Source organism: Musca domestica, unplaced genomic scaffold (assembly GCF_030504385.1).
Source record: "Musca domestica strain aabys unplaced genomic scaffold, Musca_domestica.polishedcontigs.V.1.1 3, whole genome shotgun sequence".
NCBI lineage: Eukaryota > Metazoa > Arthropoda > Insecta > Diptera > Muscidae > Musca > Musca domestica.
In genome coordinates this window covers 24748940-24773874 of record NW_026712299.1, presented here as the reverse complement: position 1 = coordinate 24773874, position 24935 = coordinate 24748940, and the positions used below count along the sequence as shown (strand labels likewise).

The 24935-nt window shown below is 35.7% G+C and overlaps 1 protein-coding gene across 1 annotated transcript in view; it reads left to right on the top strand.

The window, feature by feature from the left end:
* Positions 1–24935, top strand: part of LOC101896009 (probable G-protein coupled receptor CG31760) — a 153017-nt gene that overhangs the window by 105670 nt on the left and 22412 nt on the right. Inside the window, exons 3-4 of the mRNA XM_059124532.1 lie at positions 10730–11604; positions 23479–23665. Coding sequence (XP_058980515.1) covers positions 11335–11604; positions 23479–23665 — 457 coding nt within the window. The 5' untranslated portion in view covers positions 10730–11334. The remainder of the gene's footprint in view (positions 1–10729; positions 11605–23478; positions 23666–24935) is intronic.

Below are 24935 nucleotides of genomic sequence, written 5' to 3'. Positions count from 1 at the left end.
ACAATTTTCTTTATACCTACTCCATTTTATCGACTAGACATAACAGGAAACTAAAAAAATTATTCATATGCAAAATAGAAAGTTTATATATAAATATATATTAAAAACAACATATTTCATTTCCTTCAACAGGATATTTATAAGTAATCTCTCACACACACATTCCCCAACTCCCACTCCCCCAAACACAAAAGTCTATATCTCCATGAACCTGAATCTGTGTTGTTGGACCGACGACAGTCAGTCAGCACACATCACTCAGCATTAGTCTGAGTTGCAAAGCAAAACATGTTTTATTTTTTCATCTTCACTAAACATGACATACATATTTAAACCTTTACGACGAACATGACAATTCTATCAGAACTGAGATTATGTGACATGTTCCCTGCGCCATGGATGAATGAAAGGAAGAGAGGGAAGAGTTGTTAAAAGGGTTTTGTATTTTTTACGTTTCTAAATATAGAACATCAACACAAGCATCCACAACATCTCGTGTATGTTTAGAAAGGACCAAGGAGTAGGTGTTGTGTCTTGGACATGGGCTGGGGAAATTATACTTTCCAAACATTAATATCTGCATGTTGCTATTGCTGTTTATGTTTTGCTGTTCGTGTGTCTAAAATATGAAAGTATTCTCACCTCAGAGACACCTGTTAATTTTGTTTTATTTTCGAGATTTTGTGCGCTACAGAGTTATGAGGTAGTATGTAGTTCTGCATTGGTTTCTATCTCAAAAGTTGTGAATGCATTGCCTTATTGTTATTTTGTAGAAAAATTCGGGTAATTTCAGAAGGGTGATTGCTATCGGCTCGATTGTGATGGGGTGATAACAGTCATAGCTGAAGTAATAGAGCCATCGGTTCATCAACGCTCAAACGAAACGGCTGAAGCTGAAGCGTATTTCAGGCGGAAATCGTTGCGATCAAAAAGGCCATAGACCTGCTGGTCACGAGGAACATTGAGGTCAGCGGTCCGGTGACTATATATGTCGATAGTCAAGCGGCACTGAAGGCCTTTACTTTACTAAGTTCCTTTACTATCAAGTCTAGGGCTGTTTTGAACTGCAGGTTTCCTGGACATTATAACATCCCGGGTAACGAGACTGCAGACGAATTGGCCAGACTAGGATCCGAATCAACTACGATTGAAGTAGACAACTCGGTTAAACCACCACTGTGCCATTTTCTACAGGTTATTCACAGACATTACTCTGAGAAAATCGAACAAAAATGGCTGGACAAAATGGGATGCACCATTCCCAAAAGAATCTGGCCCACACTCTCAGAGAAGAGAACAAGGTCGCTGATGTCATTGTCAAAACCTGATTTAAAACTTGTAGTGGGTATCATCACAGGTCACTGTAAGGTGAGGGCTATGACCTCGAAATGGGACAGCGACGACACTGACTACTGTAGGATCTGTCAAGATGAAGAAGAAATCGAGACAGTCGTACACTTGTTCTGCCACTGCCCAGCACTCATTAATGTGAGACACAGGCTAGTGGTAGAACTAGTGTCACATGATCTGTCTTCTTTTTCTAACACTGACCCTATAGTAATCCTTCAATCAGCCAGAAGATTCAAGTGGCTAAAGACGACCCGCCAAACTCCTCAGCCGTAGATCACATTCTACAACTTTACCTTTTATCTTCACCTCTTCTACCAAACACTTTTTTCCTCTTTTCTTAACATTCTTTTTAGGATGAACACAATGGTCCTATAGGTATCCGAGTGGAGCGGTTGCCATATGGCACGTCCTTTAACCTAACCTAACGGCTGAAGCTAGAGTCTTGAAATTTTGGGTGAGAGTCACTCTTTGTTCGAAGGGGTCAGATAAGAATGGATTATTGAAAATTCTTACTAGAACGGTACGGAAAGTAATAAAAACTGGCGGAGTGTAGGAATTTGAGATAAAGGAAGTTTTCAAAATTTGTACAAAAGTTGGTTCGATCAGTTAACCGACCAGGGTGAACCGATGGTACTGGAATGCTAAAATTTGGAAATAAGATTACTATTGCAAGGTTGGACTGAGGTATGTAAGTAGTTTTGGAAAATCGTACTAATGTGTACAAAATGGTACTAAATTTGGTACAATCAAAATTTTGAGAGAACCACTAGAGTTAGAATCCTGAAATAAGGAAATAAGATTTCCATTGGATTGAATGATTAAGGTAGTTATGTATATTATGTGTACTAAAATGTACTAAATTTTGTACAATTTCGATTAGGTGAACCGATTGAGCTGGAGTCCTGAAATTCGAAATTAAAACTACTGTTGGAGTGAAGGATTGGGATATGGAAGTAGTTTTCGAAATTTTTACTTATGTGCACGAAAGGTATTAAATTTAGTATGGCTTGAACGGATTCTGCTTGAAATCTAAAATTCGGCCTTGGGGTGTTTGAGGTTAAGATTTGGAGATGGTTTTCGAAAAAACGTACTTAAAAATATAAAATGGTACTAAATTTGGTATTTTGGTAAGGGATTGAGTGGAAGTCTAAATTTTGGCATCATCTTTTGCGAGATTTGGTTGATACATGGCAAGGGATTTGGAAATACGTACTAAAAAATACGTACTGAATAGTACTAACTTTGGTATTTGGGAAAATCTTAAATTTGAAGTGAGAATTTTTTATGTGGTGTAGGATCGACAACTTAAAGGGGTTTTTCGAAATTCCACCAATACGTGTACACACAGTACTAAAATGCACTTAATTCTGTAACATTTGGAATTATGTGAACGGATAGCGGTAAAATGTGGAAATTTGGTATGAGAATCAATTCATGGAAATGGGTATGGGAGGTTTGATTGGTTTTAGTAATGTGTACTAAGTGGCAGAACTATTCTAAATGCAACTAAATTAGTTACAATTCCACTTTGGAAGAACGGAAGAAGCTTTTAATTTAAAGTGTTGGTGTTGCGATCCATGTTGCTGGTAGCATTGTGAAGAAGCGGTGGTTTTGGAAACATATACTACAAGTGCACAAAAAGTACTAAATAGTACTATATTTGATACAATTTAGTATTTAAAGAACAGATATTGCGTAAAATCAGATATATGGTATAAGGGTATGTGTAGTCTGGACATATGGAGGGGGTTATGGAAATGTGCACTATATTTGTACGAAATGTACTAAGTGGTACTAAATTGGGTATTGGGTGAAGGGATACAGCTGGGATCCCGAAATTTGATATAAATGCCCCTGTTGGAATCTTGGATTGAGCTATCGAGGTGTTTTCAGAAATGCGTACTATAATTGTTCGAAAAGTACTAAATTGAACTAAATTTGGTATTGGGCGGAAAAAAAGAATTGAACTCTTGAAATTTTTTTTATAGATTTCACTGTTGGTGTCTAGGTTTGAGATATGGAACGGACTTGCAAATGAGTACTAAAATAATACGAAAATCAAAAAAGATTACTAAATTGGCAAAGGACAAAGGAGAAGACTGGAGTCCTTAAATTAGATTTTGAGATCCTTGTGGGATCAAGAATTGAAATATGGAAGTGGGTTTGGAAATGTGTACTACAATTGTGCTTAATTTGATATTGGGTGAAGAGATTAAACTAAAATTTGATATTCAGGTCCCTGTTGGTATCTGGTAGTGGTTTCGTAAATGCATACTATAATTTTTACCAAGTGATACTAAATTGTGTATAGGGTGAAGAAATAGAGCTGGAATCCTCAAATGCAATATTGAAGTTTCTGCTGGCATCTGGAATTGAGATATAGAGGTGATTTAATACTCAATTTGGTACTGGGAGAAGGAAAAGAACTGAAATCCTGGTAGTTGATATAGATGCCATTGTTGATGTCTGTGGTTAGGATATGTAGGTTGTTTGGAAATGCGTCCTATATTATTTATGAAAAGTACCAACTTTGGCATTCCTTGAAGGGATAAAGCTGAAATTCTGAAATCTTATATTGAGGATGCTGTCGATATCTGGGATTGAGATATGAAGCTGGTTTTGGAAAATCGTACTATAATTGTATGAAAAGTACTTAAAAGAACTAAATTTGGTATTGGATGAAGAAATAGAGCTGAAGTCTTGAGAGATTTTGGGAGAGAGATATGAAGGTGATTTTGGAGATGTGTACTTTAATTATTCGAAAAAAACTCTATGGAGCTGGAATTCCGAAATTTGACATTAAAGCCACTGTTGGTATGCGAGGTTAAGATATGGACATTGTTTTGGAAAAGCGAAGTTTAATTGTACAAAACGAACTAAATGCTACTAAATTTGGTATTGGGTGAAGGAATAGAACCCTAAAGTGGCGAGAATGAGATTTTGGAAATTCGTATCATAAACGTACGCAAAGTGCATAATCTGAAATTTGGTATCGAGGTCACTCTTGGCGTCTAGGTTGGAGAGAAGACGGTGGTTTTGGACATGCATAGTATAACTGTACGAAAAGTATGGTAATAAATGTGGGATTGGGTTTTGGGATAGAGCTGGAATCCCGAAATTGGATCTTGGAGTCTCTGTGGTTATCTGGTATTTAGATCTGGTAGTGGTTTTGGAAATATGTACTATAATTGTTCGAAAATTACTAAATTTGGAATTGGTTTTGGGATAAAGCTGAAATTCTGAATTTTGATATTGAGGTCACTGTCGGTTTCTACGGAGACGTTGAAATAGTATTGAAAAGAAAAAATTGAATGTGGCTCCATTGGGCAATGGTTTTACTAATATCCTCCTCGGTAAAAAATCGGAGGCTGAACGACCTACCACAACACAGAGTTTTTGGTGAATGGGCTCTTGGATATTTGGTCAACGGAAAATCTTCCAGATTGTTGTGAACAGATACCTTATCGCTGCGACGACGAATCGATAATTGATGGTCATCTTCGCATGCACATATCGATCAGCAAACCAACTATTCCTTGATGGACTATCTTATTTCTCCATCTATCCAATTATAAAACCAGTAAAGAAAGTCTTAAAGTCGGCCGGGGCCGACTTTATGATTCCCTAGACCACTTTGCTAACATAGTAGAGTTTCGCATAACAATTAAAAGTTTTTATGGGAGAATTCAATCATACACGCTATGATTATAATTATAATTTAAAGTTCACAAGAGTAAATATGCCGAGGCATTTGTATCTTTTAAATTCGGACTTGTATTGCCCATTTGGTGCACAATTAATTTGAAATCGGAAAAAGATATGTATGGAAGATATATCCAAATCTGAACCGATCTCGATAAAATTTAGCAAAGATATTTCTGAGCTGTATTTGATAGATTTCCCCAAATATTGTTGTCACAGAGTGCATATTACGGCTGCGGAGGACTAAAATAACAAATCGTATGAACAATATATATGGGAGCTATAGCTATATCTGAACCTATTTCGATCAAATTTGGCATACTTATTTTCAGGTCCAATCTGATCGTACGTGCAAAATTCCATACTATTCGGGTTGATATTACACGTTTGGTGCACAATAAAAGGCAAATCGGACGAAGATATATATGGGAGCTATATATAAATTTTTACCGATTATCTCCAATTTTAATAGGGTTCATTCTTGGGACAAACAAATAATTTGTGGAAAATTTTCTCTGGCTTGGGTAATAAATGCGAACTATACTTTGTTCACAAAAATACATGAACAGACAGGCGGGCGGACGGACGGACAGACGGACGGAAATCGACTCAGAATGTGATTCTATGCTGATCATGGGAACTATGGCTCTATCTCGTTTCCCTTTGTCTGTTACAAACAAATGCACAAAGACACCTTGTGGTGTAGGGTATAAAAATAGAGATATAATCCCTCCAGATTTTATAGGGAACAATTTCGTCCATTCAAATCGGTTACATGTTACTTCTGCTGTAACATACCATACTCAACACACTTGTAAGGTACCTTCAAACATGTTCACACAAGAAATGGCGCAATTCACAGTAGACTAGCCGCATTCAATACAAAGTTGTTGTTTGTGGGAGGTGGTAGGGGAGAGAAGAGGAGAAGGAAAATGACATAAAAACATGTTCCCATCGTAAAAAGAAAAATTGTAAATGCAAATGAAAATTTAAGTGCAATTGTATGTAAAATGCTTGTGTGATTTCTTACAACAACAAAAAGTAGCTACATCTACAATATGAATGTAAATGTGTAAATGTATGTGGATGGCTAAAGGAGAGGAAGCCAGTGTAAATTTACTAGTAATGGGGTTTGCGGGTATGTGTGTGTTGCTCCTCGAGTATCTTCTATACCTCCTCCTCAGCCACTAAACGCATACTATTGCCATTTACATATAATGGAAATTTACATGGTTGGCTTGTTCTAGGAGCGAGCGGGTGACCGTGTGTGTGTATGTCTGTGCATTGGAGAATGTTTGGTTATTTGTATTACCAGCCGGAACAGTTAATGTTCTATGTAAAATGTAATGTAAATTATAGATACTCATTACAGGCGAAACAACTACAATGAAATGTTATTACGAAAGCATCACCGAGAGAGTATTACTTCCTAGCAATCGTTGTTGTTCTTGAGCGAATATTCATGTAGATGGGTATGTGTTTTAGTGTGTCTGTAAATATTAAAATTAATTCATATTATAAATTAAATGTACGATGACAATGTAAATGTTTTCAAGTACAGACATTACGTGATGTATATCTAGGGAAATATAACAAGTAAAAAAGTTGTAAGTTCGGCCGGGCCGAACTTTGAATACCCTCCATCATTTGGTACAAATTTAACAATTTTCAAAAAAAAAAAAATAAAATCCGTTAAAAATTCTATTATACTCTTAAAAATAACGAATGTAGCGGTATATTAGGGTCTATAGGACGACGTGGACCTGCGTAGGCAACTTTTGTCACAATATTCAAATGCGAAACTTGAAAAAAATCTGTTTATAGTGTAGCTAAAATCATCAAAATACCGAATATAGGGAGGTACCATGGGGGCTATACGAAGACGTGGACCTGCACAGACAATTTTCTGCCGTAGGCTGTAGTATTCATTACGAACTTCAAATACAAAATTTGAAACAATTCCGGAAAATAATGTCGCTAAAATCATCAAAATACCGCATTTCGGGAGGTACCGTTATATGGCGGCTATACGAAGACGTGAACCTGCACAGACAATTTTCTGTCATAGGCTGTAGTATTCATTACGAACTTCATATACAAAATTTGAGACAATTCCGGAAAATAATGTCGTTAAAATCATCAAAATACCGCATTTCGGGAGGTACCGTTATATGGGGGCTATACGAAGACGTGGACCAACATGGCCCATTTTCAATACCAAAAGTCCTGCAGACATAATACACATTTGAGTAAAATTTTATCAACCTACTTCATTTCGTTCGGAAGCTAGAGTAATTTCCATAGACAGGTATACGGACAGACGGACCGACATTGATAAACCGACATAGAATTTTATGCTGATCAAGAATATATATATACTTTGTGGGGTCTAAAATATTTATTTCGAGGTGTTACAAATGGAATGGCAAACTTAATATACCCTCCATACTATGGTGGAGGGTATAAAAATATATACTAGGATTGGAAAATGAGTAACGGACAGAGAGTCCAATAATGTCTTGGCTAAGCGGCTACGATCTAAGATCTTTAAACTACACTTTGCAACACAAAAAAATTACTGCAGTAAGAATCCAGCTAATACGAATACGAAATTGAACTGGACTTTCTGCCAAACTCAAGTCATCATCAAAAATCACATGTTCCAGATTTGGAAAAAAAATCTTTCCACTTCAATCTCTATGTACATAAATTAGCAAAAACCCGGTACATCGTCAGTGATAGTTCCACCTTAAAATTTTAGCTGCATTCCAACTGTTTGTGTTAGGCCCTTTTAGTACTCAAAATGCACAATTTCTTCAGTTTGTCACTTTTTTAATCAAAGCTTCATACATCAACTAAATTTTCAGATTTTTAAGGTTTTATCGATTATCAAAGTTTTTCCTTTTCGGAAAGAATTATAGAAAAATGTACATCATTTACATCAAAAAGTCTGCAAAATCTTTCGTTTTGAAGTTTACTGAGGAGGATATATTTTTAAAACCATTGCACAATGGACCCTCATCCATTTTTTCGGGCCCAAATTATTTCAACGTCTCACATATGTAAACCCTAGAAATCAACAGTGACCTTAATATCAAGTTTTAGAATTTTAGCTATATCCCTTTACCAAATACCAAATTTAGAATCTACATCACTCCATCCTATACACCAACAGTGTATGTACTTTTCGTACAATTATAGTACACATTTACAAAACCACCCCAAAAACTCAATTCGAGATACCAACAGAGACCTTAATAGGATAGAATTTCAGTTTTTGGATATGCGTACTAAATTGTACTACATGGTACTAAAAACTGAAACTATCCTTAGTACCATATAGTACAATTTAGTACGCATATCCCAAAAACCAGCCACTTTTCTAAACTAGAGACACTAACAGTGACATTTATATCAAATTTTACGATTTCAGCTCTATTCCTTCACCTAATACCAACTTTAGTACCACTTAGTACTTTTCCTAAATATATAGTACACAATTCCAAAATAACCTCCATATCTTAATTTCAAATCCCATCAGTAATTTAATTATTAAATATCAGAATTTAAATTTTATTCCTTTACCCAATACCAAATCTAGTACCATTTAGTACTTTTAGTACAAATATAGGACTTATTTCTATACCACCGCCAAATCTCAATTACAGATACAAACAGAGACCCCAATATCAAATTTCGTGATTCCAGCTCTATCCCTCCACCCAGTAGCAATTTTAGTTGTAATTAGTACTTGACGTACAAATATAAGACACATTTCCAATACCACCTCCAAAACTTAACCACAGCCACCAACAGTGATATCAGGAAACCTTCACCCAATGCCAAATTTAGTACCATTTAGTACTTTTTGTACAAATATAGGATTTCAAAAGCACTGCCAAATCTCAAACACAGATACCAACAGTAATATTTACATCAAATTTCAGGATTTCAACTCTATTCCTTCACCCCAATATCAAATTTCGCGACTTCAGCTCTATTACTACACCCAATGTCAATTTTAGTACCATTCAATACATTTCGTACAAATATAGGACGCATTTCCAATACCACCTCCATAACTTAACCGCAGACACCAAAAGTGACCTCAATGCCAGATTCCTGCCCTACGCCTCACCCCATATCAAATTCTGTACTATTTAGCCAAATTTCAAACACAGATGCCAACAGGGACCTCAATATAAAACTTGAAAATTTCAGCACTATTTCTTCAACCAATACCCAATTTAGTACTCTTTAGTACTTTTCATGTAATTATGGTACACATTTTAAAACCCACCTTCATTTCTTAAACATAGACACCAACTGGATTTCAGGATTCAGCTTTGTTCCTTCACCGAATATCAAATGAAGTACTATTTAGTACTTTTTGTTCAATTAAAGTACACATTTAAAAAAAAAAACAGACAAAACTCAAATTCAGATATCAACAGAGACCTCAATATCAAATTTGAGGATTCCAGTCTTATTTTTTCACCAAATACCAAATTAAGTACTATTTAGTAATTTTCGTACAATTATAGTACACATTTCTCAAAACACCTACATATGCCAGGCTACACATGTACAGCGGGGTTTTAATACCAAATGCCAGATTTCAAGAACTATCTGTTCACCCAGTACCAAATTGAACCAAATATAGTCTATTTAGTACTTTTTCGTACACATTTCCAAAACCACCTCTTTATCATAAACCTAGCAACCAACAGAGACCCCAATACTAAATTTTAATATTCCAGCTTCATCTGTTTAACATAAATCAAACTGTTCAAAAATTGAGTTCCATTTAGTACAGTTCGCACCACCTTAATACATCTCCCTTTGATACATCTATCCTGCACTCCATCAGTGAATCTCATTCCGAATTCCAGAGTTCCAGCCAATCCAGTTTGCCTAATAGCAAATAGTACCATTTGGAAATTTTGTACGATTTTAGAACTTTTCGTAACCTTGCAGTTCAAACCCTTTGGTACATCTATCCTGCACTCCATCAGGGACTCTCATTGCAAATTTCAGAGTTCTAGCTCATCTCGTTTGTCCAATACCAAATAGTACCATTTTGGAAGTTTAGTACCATTCTAGAACTTTTCCAAACTTTAAAAATCGAATTTCCAAAAACCTTTTGGTACATCTATCCAATATGCCATTAGACACTCTCATCCCAAATTCCAGAGTTCTAGCCCATCCCGTTTGTCTAACACCAAATGATACCATTTTGGAAGTTTAGTACCATTCGTTCCTAGACTGACCCTCGTGCAAAATTTCAAGATTCTACCTTCAACCATTTTTTCTGGACAGTGATTCTCAGTCATTGAGAAAGAGTTGGAAAGTGAGAAACGGTGATCAAAAATGAACTGGACTCATTGTCAAAGTCAAATCCTCATCGAAAATCATTAGGAAGGTCGCCAAAGCCAGATGTTCCAGATTTAAAAGCGAAAAGTCTATTCTCCCCTACCTCTCTGTACATAAATTGAAACATTGTTAAACAGACTACAACAACAAATAAACACTTGGTCCTAGAGGCCATAATGTCCATAGTAATTTAAGTACCATAATAACATTAAAATCAATAATTAAATAATTTATTAACACAGACTTAACCAATAAATGCCTCATTTAATTTTCTCTTTCATTCTCTTTTTCAATTCAATTGCAGTGCTTATGAAATTATATTTCTCAACAACAACAACTTTATGAATAATAACAATAACAACAATGCAATGCTCCCCAACATTATGGCTGGGCTAAGCCTCAAAATATGCAACAGCAGCATCGGCATCAGCAACAAGAGCTACAACGCTGGCATCATTACGACTATCGGAAAGATTGCAAAGAACTTCACAGTAAATAACACGACGAACCCAACTCCAACTGTGAACAAATCGGACTTAAGCAATAACAAAAACATTACGAGTAACAACAACCAACAACATTTATATCAAAGGAAATCAAAAACGGAAACAGGACAATTTCCCACTGTTCAGTGCCAAGCCAGGCGAAACCACGACGATAGGGAAATAAAGAAAACATTGTGGAGCAAATCCACAGGTTCCCAGTGCCATACACTTCAAGTCAAGAGGCCAAATTGCATTAACCCATTGTTGTTGCCAATATCTCCCCCCGAGACATTGGCATCTCTTCTGCCCAACGACACAGCTACGACTGCATCATCATCATCATCGCCACCACCATCATCCGGCACATCATTGGTAGCTGTGGCATTATTGGATTTGTATCAGGCATTTGAACAAACCGTTAAACATGTTGTTGCATTTAATTTATGTAATCTTTGTTGTTGTTCTCCTGCAATTGCAATTTGATTACACGAGAGCTCATTTTGTTGCCAATTTAACAACGACAATAGGCAGCAATGCAGCTGCATCGGCTGCAGCAGCCGCCGCAGCAACAGCGACAGTTATCGCAACATCAACAACATCGGCCGTTGCAACCACCAGCAGCACGGCCACCACCACCGCAACAATATCGTTGGATAATATTGTACGGATTGGAGATGGCAATATCATAACGCGGGTAAGTAAAAAACAAGTCGAAAGTTAATCGTGTGGGTGGATGTGTGTCTGAGCAGGTGTGTGTGAGTTTTTGTGGGAATATAAAGATGTCATTCGGTGGCTATGTGTTTAACAATGTATTTAGCAACAACAATGTTGATAAGTGTCTTCTTAATCCGAACTGAGATAATTGTTGTTGTAAGCATAGGTAGGACTAGTTAGAAGGTATTAAACGGTTCGCCATCAGTTATATATTCTCATTCTAGACCATGGGTATAAAATCTTTAAAAAAAATTCTTAGAAATGAAAAACCAGTAAAGAAAGTCTTAAAGTCGGGCGGGCCGACTTTATGGTACCCTACACCACTTTGCTAATTTAGTAGAGCTCCGCATAACAATTTTATGGGAGAATTCAATCATGCCGAAGCATTTGTATCTTTTAAATTCGGACTTGTATTGCCCATTTGGTACAAAATTAATTTGAAATCAGATAACGATATATATGGGAGCTATATCCAAATCGGAACCGATCTCGATAAAATTTGGCAGAGATATTTCTGAGCAGTACTTGATATATATCCCTGAATATCGTTGTTACGGAGTGCATATTACGGCTGTGAGTAACAAATATAACAAATCGGATGAACAGTATATATGGGAGCTATAGCTATATCTGAACCGATCTTCACTAAATTTGGCATACAAGCTTCTAGACTCAATTCGGTCGTAAGTGCCAAATGTCATCCAATTTGGGCAAATATTAGACGTTTGGTGCACAATTAATGGTAAATCGGACGAAGTTATATATGGGAGCTATATCCAAAACTGAACCGATCTCGATAAAAATTAGCAAATGTATTTCTGAGCTGCATTTGATATATTTCCCCAAATATTGTTGTTACAGAGAGCATTTTACGGCTGCGGAGGACAAAAATAACAAATCGGATGAACAATATATATGGGAGCTATAGCTATATTTGAACCGATTTCGATCAAATTTGGCATACTTATTTTCAGGTCCAGTCTGATCGTACGTACAAAATTCCATACTATTCGGACTTATATTACACGTTTGGTGCACAATAAAAGGCAAATCGGACGAAGATATATATGGGAGCTATATCTAAATTTTGACCAATTATCTCCAATTTCAATAGGTTTCGTCCTTGGGCCAAACAAATGGTTTGTGCAAAATTTCATCTGGATAGGACAATAAATGCGAATTGTACTTTGTTTACAAAAATACATGGACAGACGGACAGGCGGACGGACGGACATGCATAAATCGACTCAGAATGTGATTCTATGCAGATCTTCAAAAGGAACTATGGGTCTATCTCGTTTCCTTTTGCCTGTTACAAACAAATGCACAAAGACATAATACCCTGACCACCTTGTGGTGTAGGGTATAATGAATTGCGTAAATCTATTTTAATATCAGGTGCTCCCTGAAATTTTTTCTTGAAAAGTCAAGATTTTTCATTAGAAAAACTCTTATACCCTCCACCATATTATGTTTGTCATTTCGTTTGTAACACCTTGATCAGAATAAAATTCTATGTCGATTTAACGATGTGAAATGAAGTACGTTGTTAAAGTTTTTCTCAAACGTATATTATGTCTGCAAAACTTTTGGTATTGCAAATGGGCCAAAAAAAAACCTGGACCTAGTTTTGGTATAGCCAACATATAATGGTACCTCCCGACATTCGGTATTTTGGTGATTTAAGCGACATTATTCACCGGAATTGTTTTAAATTTGGTATTTGAAGTTCGTAATGTATACTACAGCCTGTCCGTCCGTCTGTCCATGTATCCTTGTGAACAAAATGCAGGTCGCATTTATTATCCGATTGAGATGAAATTTTGCAAACAACATTTGTTTGGCCTAAGGACGAACCCTATTGAAATTGGAGATAATCGGTAAAAAATTAGATATAGCTCCCATATATATCTTCGTCCGATTTGCCTTTCATTGTGCACCAAACGTGTAGTATCAGCCCGAATAGTATGGAATTTTGCAGATACAACCAAATTAGGCCTGAAAATAAGTATGCCAAATCTAATCGAAATCGGTTCAGTTATAGCTATAGCTCCCATATATATTGTTCATCCGATTTGTTATTTTTGTCCTCCGAAGCCGTAAAATGCTCTCTGTAACAACAATATTTGGGGAAATATATCAAATGCAGCTCAGAAATACCTTTGCTAAATTTTATCGAGATCGGTTCAGATTTGGATATAGCTCCCATATATAACTTCGTCCGATTTACCATTAATTGTGAACCAAACTTCTAATATTTGTCCAAATGGGATGGAATTTGGCACATACGACCGAATTTAGTCTAGAAGGTAGTATGCCAAATTTGGTGAAGATCGGTTCAGATATAGTTATAGCTCCCATATATACTGTTCATCCGATTTGTCATATATGTTACCCACAGCCGTAATATGCACTCTGTAACAACGATATTCAGGGAAATATATCAAATACAGCTCAGAAATATCTTAGCCAAATTTTATCGAGATCGGTTCCGATTTGGATATAGCTCCCATATATATTTTTATCCGATTTCAAATTAATTGTGCACCAAATGGGCAATACAAGTCCGAATTTAAAAGATAAAAATTCTTCGGCATATTTAGCCCTTTAAACTTTAAATTATAATTATGATCATAGCGTGTATGATTGAATTCTACCACATAAACTTTTAATTGTTATGTGGAGCTCTACTAAATTAGCAAAGTGGTGTAGGGTATCATAAAGTCGGACCTGCCCGACTTTAAGACTGTCTTTACTGGTTTTTAAGCGATTTTTATACCCTACACCACATAGTGGTAAGGGTATTATGTCTTTGTGCATTTGTTTGTAACATGGAGAAGGAAACGAGATAGACCCATAGTTACTTTTGAGAACCATCATAGAATCACTTTCTGAGTCGATTTATGCATGTCAGTCCGTCTGTCCGTCCGTCCGTCCGTTCGTCTGTCCATGTATTCTTGTGAACAAAATGCAGGTCGCATTTATTATCGGATTTTCCAAACAATATTTTTTTGGCCCAAGGACGAACCTTATTGAAATTGGAGATAATCGGTAAAAATTTAGATATAACTCCCATATATATCTTCGTCCGATTTGCCTTTTATTGTGCACCAAACGTGTAGTATCAGCCCGAATAGTATGGAATTTTGCACATACGACCAAATTAGGCCTGAAAATAAGTGTGCCAAATTTTATCGAAATCGGTTCAGATATAGCTATAGCTCCCATATATATTGTTCATCCGATTTGTTATTTTTGTCCTCCGCAGCCGTAATATGCACTCTGTAACAACAATATTTGGGGAAATATATCAAATGCAGCTCAGAAATACAGATGGAATTTGGCACATACGACCGAAATTAGTCTAGAAGGCAGTAAGCCAAATTTGGCGAAGATCGGTTCAGATATAGTTATAGCTCCCATATACATTGTTCATCCGATTTGTTGTATATGTTACCCACAGCCGTAATATGAACTCCGTAACAACGATATTCAGGGAAATATATCAAATACAGCTCAGAAATATCTTTGCCAAGTTTTTCGAGATCGGTTCAGATTTGGATATAGTTCCCATATATATCTTTATCCGATTTCAAATTAATTTCGCACCAAATGGGCAATACAAGTCCGAATTTAAAAGATACAAATGCTTCGGCATATTTAGTCCTTTGAATTTTAAATTATAATTATAATCATAGCGTGTATGATTGAATTCTCCCATAAAAACTTTTAATTATTAAGTGGAACTCAACTAAATTAGCAAAGTGGTGTAAGGTATCATAAAATCGGCCCCGCCCGACTTTAGGACTTTCTTTACTGGTTTTTGTTTGAAAATGGCCAAATACATTGCAAATGGAGGAGGGAGAGAATTTTGAAATTTGGAATGAGATTTACTGATGGAGTGTAGGATAGTTGTATGAAAGGATTTTTTTAAATTCGAACTTTAAGGTTACGAAAAATTCAAAAATGATACTAAACCTCTAAGATGGTAACATTTGGTATTATGTAAAGGGATAGAGCTAGATCTAAGAAATTTAATATTAGAATCAGGATTTGAAAGTAATTTTGATATATGAAGGTGGTTTCGGAACAGTTTGGTATTGGGTGAATGGGTATTGCTAGAGTTATAATATTTTGTATTGGGGGTACTCTTGGTGGTTGCTTTGTGATAACGTGGTGGTTTTGGAAATGGGTACTACAATTACACGAAAAGTACTAAATATTACTATGCTTGAAATCTGAAATTTGGTATTAGGATCGTTGTTCGTGTGTAACCTCGACATATGGAAGTGGTTTCGGTTTCGTGTGTACTATAATTGTACGAAAAGTACTGAATGGTACTATATTTGGTATTGGGTGAAGGAATAGAGCTGAAATCCTGAAATTTAATATTTAGATCACTAATAGTATCTGTGTTTGAGATTTGGTGGTGATTTGGAAGTGACGATACAAAAAAGAACTAAATGGTACTAAATTTGGTATTGGCTGAAGGAATAGAGCTGGAATCCCAAAAAATGATATAGAGGACTCTGTTGGAATCTGGTGTTGATCGAAAAGTATTGTTAGTTCTATATTTGGTATTGGATTAACAGATAGTGGTTGAAATCAGAAATTTTGTATTGGGATCGCTGTTCATGTGTAGCCTGGACATATGGAAGTGGTTTCGGAAATGAGTGTACTATAATTGTACATACGGTACTAAATTTTGTTATTGGTGAGGTCTCTGTTTGTATTTCGAATTGAGATACGAAGGTAGTTTTGGAAATGTGTACTATATTTGTACGAAAAGTACTAAATAGTACCAAAATTGGTGAAGGAATAGAGCTGAAATCCTGATTGGAGATAATCGGTAAAAAATTAGATATAGCTCCCATATATATCTTCGTCCGATTTGCCTTTCATTGTGCACCAAACGTGTAGTATCAGCCCGAATAGTATGGAATTTTGCAGATACAACCAAATTAGGCCTGAAAATAAGTATGCCAAATCTAATCGAAATCGGTTCAGTTATAGCTATAGCTCCCATATATATTGTTCATCCGATTTGTTATTTTTGTCCTCCGAAGCCGTAAAATGCTCTCTGTAACAACAATATTTGGGGAAATATATCAAATGCAGCTCAGAAATACCTTTGCTAAATTTTATCGAGATCGGTTCAGATTTGGATATAGCTCCCATATATAACTTCGTCCGATTTACCATTAATTGTGAACCAAACTTCTAATATTTGTCCAAATGGGATGGAATTTGGCACATACGACCGAATTTAGTCTAGAAGGTAGTATGCCAAATTTGGTGAAGATCGGTTCAGATATAGTTATAGCTCCCATATATACTGTTCATCCGATTTGTCATATATGTTACCCACAGCCGTAATATGCACTCTGTAACAACGATATTCAGGGAAATATATCAAATACAGCTCAGAAATATCTTAGCCAAATTTTATCGAGATCGGTTCCGATTTGGATATAGCTCCCATATATATTTTTATCCGATTTCAAATTAATTGTGCACCAAATGGGCAATACAAGTCCGAATTTAAAAGATAAAAATTCTTCGGCATATTTAGCCCTTTAAACTTTAAATTATAATTATGATCATAGCGTGTATGATTGAATTCTACCACATAAACTTTTAATTGTTATGTGGAGCTCTACTAAATTAGCAAAGTGGTGTAGGGTATCATAAAGTCGGACCTGCCCGACTTTAAGACTGTCTTTACTGGTTTTTAAGCGATTTTTATACCCTACACCACATAGTGGTAAGGGTATTATGTCTTTGTGCATTTGTTTGTAACATGGAGAAGGAAACGAGATAGACCCATAGTTACTTTTGAGAACCATCATAGAATCACTTTCTGAGTCGATTTATGCATGTCAGTCCGTCTGTCCGTCCGTCCGTCCGTTCGTCTGTCCATGTATTCTTGTGAACAAAATGCAGGTCGCATTTATTATCGGATTTTCCAAACAATATTTTTTTGGCCCAAGGACGAACCTTATTGAAATTGGAGATAATCGGTAAAAATTTAGATATAACTCCCATATATATCTTCGTCCGATTTGCCTTTTATTGTGCACCAAACGTGTAGTATCAGCCCGAATAGTATGGAATTTTGCACATACGACCAAATTAGGCCTGAAAATAAGTGTGCCAAATTTTATCGAAATCGGTTCAGATATAGCTATAGCTCCCATATATATTGTTCATCCGATTTGTTATTTTTGTCCTCCGCAGCCGTAATATGCACTCTGTAACAACAATATTTGGGGAAATATATCAAATGCAGCTCAGAAATACAGATGGAATTTGGCACATACGACCGAAATTAGTCTAGAAGGCAGTAAGCCAAATTTGGCGAAGATCGGTTCAGATATAGTTATAGCTCCCATATACATTGTTCATCCGATTTGTTGTATATGTTACCCACAGCCGTAATATGAACTCCGTAACAACGATATTCAGGGAAATATATCAAATACAGCTCAGAAATATCTTTGCCAAGTTTTTCGAGATCGGTTCAGATTTGGATATAGTTCCCATATATATCTTTATCCGATTTCAAATTAATTTCGCACCAAATGGGCAATACAAGTCCGAATTTAAAAGATACAAATGCTTCGGCATATTTAGTCCTTTGAATTTTAAATTATAATTATAATCATAGCGTGTATGATTGAATTCTCCCATAAAAACTTTTAATTATTAAGTGGAACTCAACTAAATTAGCAAAGTGGTGTAAGGTATCATAAAATCGGCCCCGCCCGACTTTAGGACTTTCTTTACTGGTTTTTGTTTGAAAATGGCCAAATACATTGCAAATGGAGGAGGGAGAGAATTTTGAAATTTGGAATGAGATTTACTGATGGAGTGTAGGATAGTTGTATGAAAGGATTTTTTTAAATTCGAACTTTAAGGTTACGAAAAATTCAAAAATGATACTAAACCTCTAAGATGGTAACATTTGGTATTATGTAAAGGGATAGAGCTAGATCTAAGAAATTTAATATTAGAATCAGGATTTGAAAGTAATTTTGATATATGAAGGTGGTTTCGGAACAGTTTGGTATTGGGTGAATGGGTATTGCTAGAGTTATAATATTTTGTATTGGGGGTACTCTTGGTGGTTGCTTTGTGATAACGTGGTGGTTTTGGAAATGGGTACTACAATTACACGAAAAGTACTAAATATTACTATGCTTGAAATCTGAAATTTGGTATTAGGATCGTTGTTCGTGTGTAACCTCGACATATGGAAGTGGTTTCGGTTTCGTGTGTACTATAATTGTACGAAAAGTACTGAATGGTACTATATTTGGTATTGGGTGAAGGAATAGAGCTGAAATCCTGAAATTTAATATTTAGATCACTAATAGTATCTGTGTTTGAGATTTGGTGGTGATTTGGAAGTGACGATACAAAAAAGAACTAAATGGTACTAAATTTGGTATTGGCTGAAGGAATAGAGCTGGAATCCCAAAAAATGATATAGAGGACTCTGTTGGAATCTGGTGTTGATCGAAAAGTATTGTTAGTTCTATATTTGGTATTGGATTAACAGATAGTGGTTGAAATCAGAAATTTTGTATTGGGATCGCTGTTCATGTGTAGCCTGGACATATGGAAGTGGTTTCGGAAATGAGTGTACTATAATTGTACATACGGTACTAAATTTTGTTATTGGTGAGGTCTCTGTTTGTATTTCGAATTGAGATACGAAGGTAGTTTTGGAAATGTGTACTATATTTGTACGAAAAGTACTAAATAGTACCAAAATTGGTGAAGGAATAGAGCTGAAATCCTGAAATTTGATATAGATGTCACTGCTAGTGTCTGTGATTAAGATAAGGAAGTGGTGGTATAATTTTTGGAAAAGTACTTAGTGATATTAAATTAGGTATTAGGTGAAGCAATAGAGATGGAATGTAGAAATTTTGGCATTGGAATCCCCGTTGGTGTTGGGGTTGATAATTAAAGTTGGTTTTGCAAATGGGTACGAAATGGTACTAAATTTAGTCTTGGTTAAAGGGATGGAGATAAAACTCTGAAATTTGATATTTAGATAAATGTTGGTGTATGTGGTTGAGATTTGGAGGAGGGTTTGGAAATGCGTACTATATTTGCTCGAAAAGTACTGAATTAAACTAAATTTGGTATTGGGTGAAGGAATAGAGCTGAAATCCTACAATTTAATATTGAGGTCTCTGTAGCTTTCAAGGATTTCTTATTGGGTGATTTTGAAATATTTTTGGGCATATAAATTGAATGTAGACCCATGGTCATGCAATCGCAACTATAGATATATGATTTCACCAAATGGAAAAATTCAATTGGTTGTGCTGAAATCCATCCAATTTGAACTGATATTACGTATTTGGTGGAAGCTATATCCAAATCTGAACCGATCTCAATAACATTTGGCGGAGGTCTTTCTGAGGCACTTTTAAAACCAAATCGGATGAAACAAACATATGGGAGCTACATCCAAATCTAAAGTAATTTCTGGGCTGTATCTGATGTGTGGTATCAAATAACATTCTTGTGGAGTGCATATTATGAATTTGAGGAACTTAAACACGAAATCGGATGAAGCATATATGTGAGAGCTAAAGCTATTTCTGATCCGATTTCCAAAATTAAAGTACTTGCGTCTAGGCTTAATTCAGTCGAATTATATACTATTCGGATGAATATTACAGTTCTGGCTCATAATATATAAAATAATTGAAATCATAAAATTGAAATCAGACGAAGATTTATATTGGAGCTACATCTAAATTTGGACTGATTTTCATCAATTTGAATAAGGGCCGTCCAAACAAATGATTTGTTACCTTGTTACAAAAATATATGGACAGGCGGACGGACATGCTTAAAACGACTCAAAATGTGATTCTATGAAGATCATCAAAAGGAACTATGGGTCTCTTTCGTTTCCTTGTGCATGCCAAGGATAATAATACCTTGAGATAATATCTTGTACCACCGTGTGGCATTGGGTATAACAGTTCCGGCAGGCGGTCCTCTAAAGTTTCGCTGTTTTGAATGAATTAAAACTTATTTACATAATATGAAACTACGAATTTTTTTGCTATAAATCCACAGTTCTTCTAAATTATTCTTAAAATTTCATGATTTTTGACTTTTGACATTTTTGACAAAAAGATATTGTTAAATTCTTTAAAAAATCACTCTCTGGCTCATGTGATTCTTATGCTGACCAAGAATATATATACTTTGTTATTCCGAGGAGTTACTAATAGAATAACAAACTCCACATATACCTTCCATAGTATATTTGAGGGTATACAAATAACAATTAACTGGTGGAAGAAAGAGACCTCTAGTTTAGCGTGTTTCGAACCCTTTATTCCTAATATTGTTCCATATTCAAAGAAAAAATTAAGATGAAACTTTCACAATACCTTAAGATAAAGTTCTGCCCCTTCAACATTTAATTAATGCTCCAGATATTGAAAAGGCAAACGAAACGACAAATTGTTCTTTTACACCCCCCCCCCCCCTCCCCCCCCCTTTTTCTATGATAAATAGATTGTGGTCACAGCGTAGACGAGGAAATATTATTTATTTGGGGTTAAACGAATAATAAATATATGTATGTATTGACCACACATAAGGAAATGATAAACATTACTGAAGAAAATTTGTCAACACTACAGTCTTTAATAGTGACCATATATCACATTCACACTTATAAATGTGTCTGCTGTGTGAGTAGACTCAAAGACTTACAACATATCATGAAAAGGCAAATAAACATAGTAAGAAGGGTGGAAAATTCCGTATCTCTTCCGTCATCATGCGTCTTAGTTCCTCACTGAAGGTCCTGCTACCGAAAACTAGCCGGTTATCGGATCGAAGGTTATTGGGTGGTATGCTCTCAGGTCGGAAATATCCAAGTTGTTGTTGGATCGGGGTTAGTTATGTCGTTCGCTATTGGCTTGAAAGATTTCAAGTTGTTATTCACTTAAAAGTGTTTTCGTTTTGATCGGAAGCATTCATGTGGCCATGGAGTTTGCAAAGAGCGTGCTAAACGGCGGTAGTTTGTTAAGAGCGTTGAATAAGCTTAGACTTGGCTATTTGGTACCAACTGTCGAGAGAGTGAACAACCCACACATTCATTTTTATGCTCTCCACCATCCTATGGTGGGTATATTAACTCGTAACACCTCGAAATACTCATGTAAGACCTTAAAATCATCAAAATTCCATATATCGGGATGTGTTGTCATTTGGGGTCTATACGAAAACTTGGACCTGTAGACGCATTTTATTGACATAGGCTGTAATGTCCATTGCTAAATTCAAATACGAACCGAGTACCGAGCCAAGTTCGGAATCGGTACTACAGCCTATACCAAAAAACGTACGCAGGTCCACGTCTTCTATAACGAACATTATTTGAATTGGTGAGAATCTATTCAAATTTAGATATAGCTCCCATAAATATCATATAACCGATTTCAGGTTAATTGTGCACCAAATGGACAATATCAATCCAAATGCATTTTGGGACTTCCGACTAGAGAGAAGTACATCAAATTTGGTGAAAATCAGTTCAGATATAGCTATAGCTCCCATATATATATATGTTTCATCGGATTTGAGGTATTAAGTTTCTCACATGCGTAATATGCAACTTCTAAACAATGATTTTTGGTGCCAGATATCAGATACAGCTCTGAAATAAGTTTTTCAAATTTTATCGAGATCGGATATATATTGTCAAATGACTTATATCGGTTTATTGTCAAATGACTTATATCAAGCCAAAGCTATAAAGTTGTTGTAACTCCTACGGAATTCATCCTAACAGCAAATGCTTCAAATTTTGGTGAAAATCGGTTCAGATATAGCTATAGCTCTCATATATATATATATGTTTCATGCGATTTAGTGTTAAAGCCCCTCACATGCATAATATGCAATTCACAAAAAAATACCTCTGCCAAATTTTATCGAGATCGGTTCAGATTTTTATATAGCTTCGACATACATCTTCATCCATAAAATGAATGAGAATTATCCCCACATAATTGCATCAAAGTGTATGGCCCGATTTTACCATGTTTATTAATACGATGGCAATATAATGCTGTATTCAATTGAGACCTTTAGGTGCGGTGGATAATAACGCGGGTTCTAGAGGGAATGTGAGGAATGAAATAAACACGTCCATTCTTCTCAAAGTAAAGCCTTGTAGGATACCTTAAAACTTTTTGCATCAATCAATCAATCAATGCCTGAGCATCAATTACATAGCTAACCATTCATATATGCATAATTATTTCTCAGTCCATGGGATCCTTACATTTATTTATATCTCTTTTTTAATCCTGTTTACTGATTCTTTCCCCTAATCCGATAAAGCGTGGGGTAAGAGCTTTTGTTTCCACTTGATTCTTATTTAATATTATTTACAACAAAATCAACGAACTGTGAGCTTGAAGTATAATTTATCATAAACAGCAATTAACGTAATTGCTGGCAATAACAACAAATACGCAACAGCAGCTGACGACGACGAAGACGGGGGCGGCGACCAAGAGAGGACGAAGAAAAACTTTTATTGGCATTTTGACAAACTTCTCGCTTCGCCGGGAAATGAAAATAAATGAAAGATGAAAATACCACAACATCAGTCATTTGAAGTCGTTTGGGAATGTATGTGTATGTGTGTGAGCGAGCGAGCGAGTGTGTTCGTGTGTATGAATGTAAAAAAAAAACAACTAAAAGTTGTTTTTGTTTTCAGTTTTTCTTGCCAAGTTTTCATTTTTGTTGTTGGTTGTTGTTCACTTATTTTTTTTTCTTCCTTTTTCCATGTTTTTTTCAGGAAGCCATTCAACAATCTTTAGTGACTGTCCATGACATTGCCACCGAAAACTTGGGCACTTTGTGTATATCGACCCTCTATCGTCCGCTACAAGTGCCCATCAATTCTGAGCGATATGAAAGTTCGAGACAAAAGGCTGATTTGGTGGCATCCATACTGCAGGAGGTTGGCATCATAAGACATGGAGGTAAGTGTGTGTCTGCGTGGGTGTGTGAATAAATTGGCGGATGTGGCGGAGGCTTGTGCAAGTCGTGACAAAAATACTAATTGTTAAAGTCGGATTAAAGTCGTCAAAAGACATTATATAAAAAGAATAGAATTTTATTCAGGAAACTAAGTAACACCTTTAATGTGTTCTCCAATATTCTGGGGGGAGTTAAAATCAAAACTGTGCAAAGTGAGGAGTTAGAAAGCAGTACTGAACAAACGCGTAAAACGAGATTTTTTGGAAAGAATTGACATTGTCCTTTTTGTTATGTCTTTTTTAAATTATTAAAATAATTAAATTAATAAAACTACGAAAATTTGCAAGAAAATCTGTCTTGAAACGGCAAACATTTACTATAATTATACAATGAGTACTAAAAGGTACAAAATACTACGTTTGTCGGTTCGTATGCCAGTTTTTATTTCGCTACATTCGAAAGAATTTAACGAGAGTGCTAAAACTTCGGAGATTCTTAATTTTTTATAAATTTCCGTTTGTCTTTGAAAAAAACATTAAATACACTTCTACTTCTGTCCCTCGAAAATTGTATATTTCAACATTGAAAAAATTGTTAAAAGGTTCTCTTATTGTTAAAAGGTTCTCTTCAGTCTTTGGTCCTTGAAAATATTTTGTAAAACATCTTCATTCGTCTTTTATTTTTAAAAAATCAAAGTTTGCTTCTGGTCATTATACCCTACACCACATGGTGGTAAGAGTATTATGTGTTTGTGCATTTGTTTGTAACATGGACAAGTAAGCGAGATAGACTTTTGAGGATCTCCATAGAATCACTTTCTGAGTTGATTTATGCATGTCAGTCCGTCTGTCCGTCCATCCGCCCGTCCGTCTGTCCATGTATTCTTGTGAACAAAATGCAGGTCGCATTTATTATCCGATTGAGATGAAATTTTCCAAACAACAATTGTTTGACCCAAGGACGAACCCTATTGAAATTTGAGATAATCGGTAATAATTTAAATATAGCTCCCATATACAATTTCGTTCGTTTTGCCTTTTATTGTGCACCAAACGTTTAATATCAGCCCGAAATGCATGGAATTTTGCACATACAACCAAATTAGGCCTGAAAATAAGTATGCCAAATTTGATCGAAATCGGTTCAGATATAGCTATAGCTCCCATATATATTGTTCATCCGATTTGTTATTTTTGTCCTCCGCAGCCGTAATATGCACTCTGTAACAACAATATTTGGGGAAATATATCAAATACAGCTCAGAAATACCTT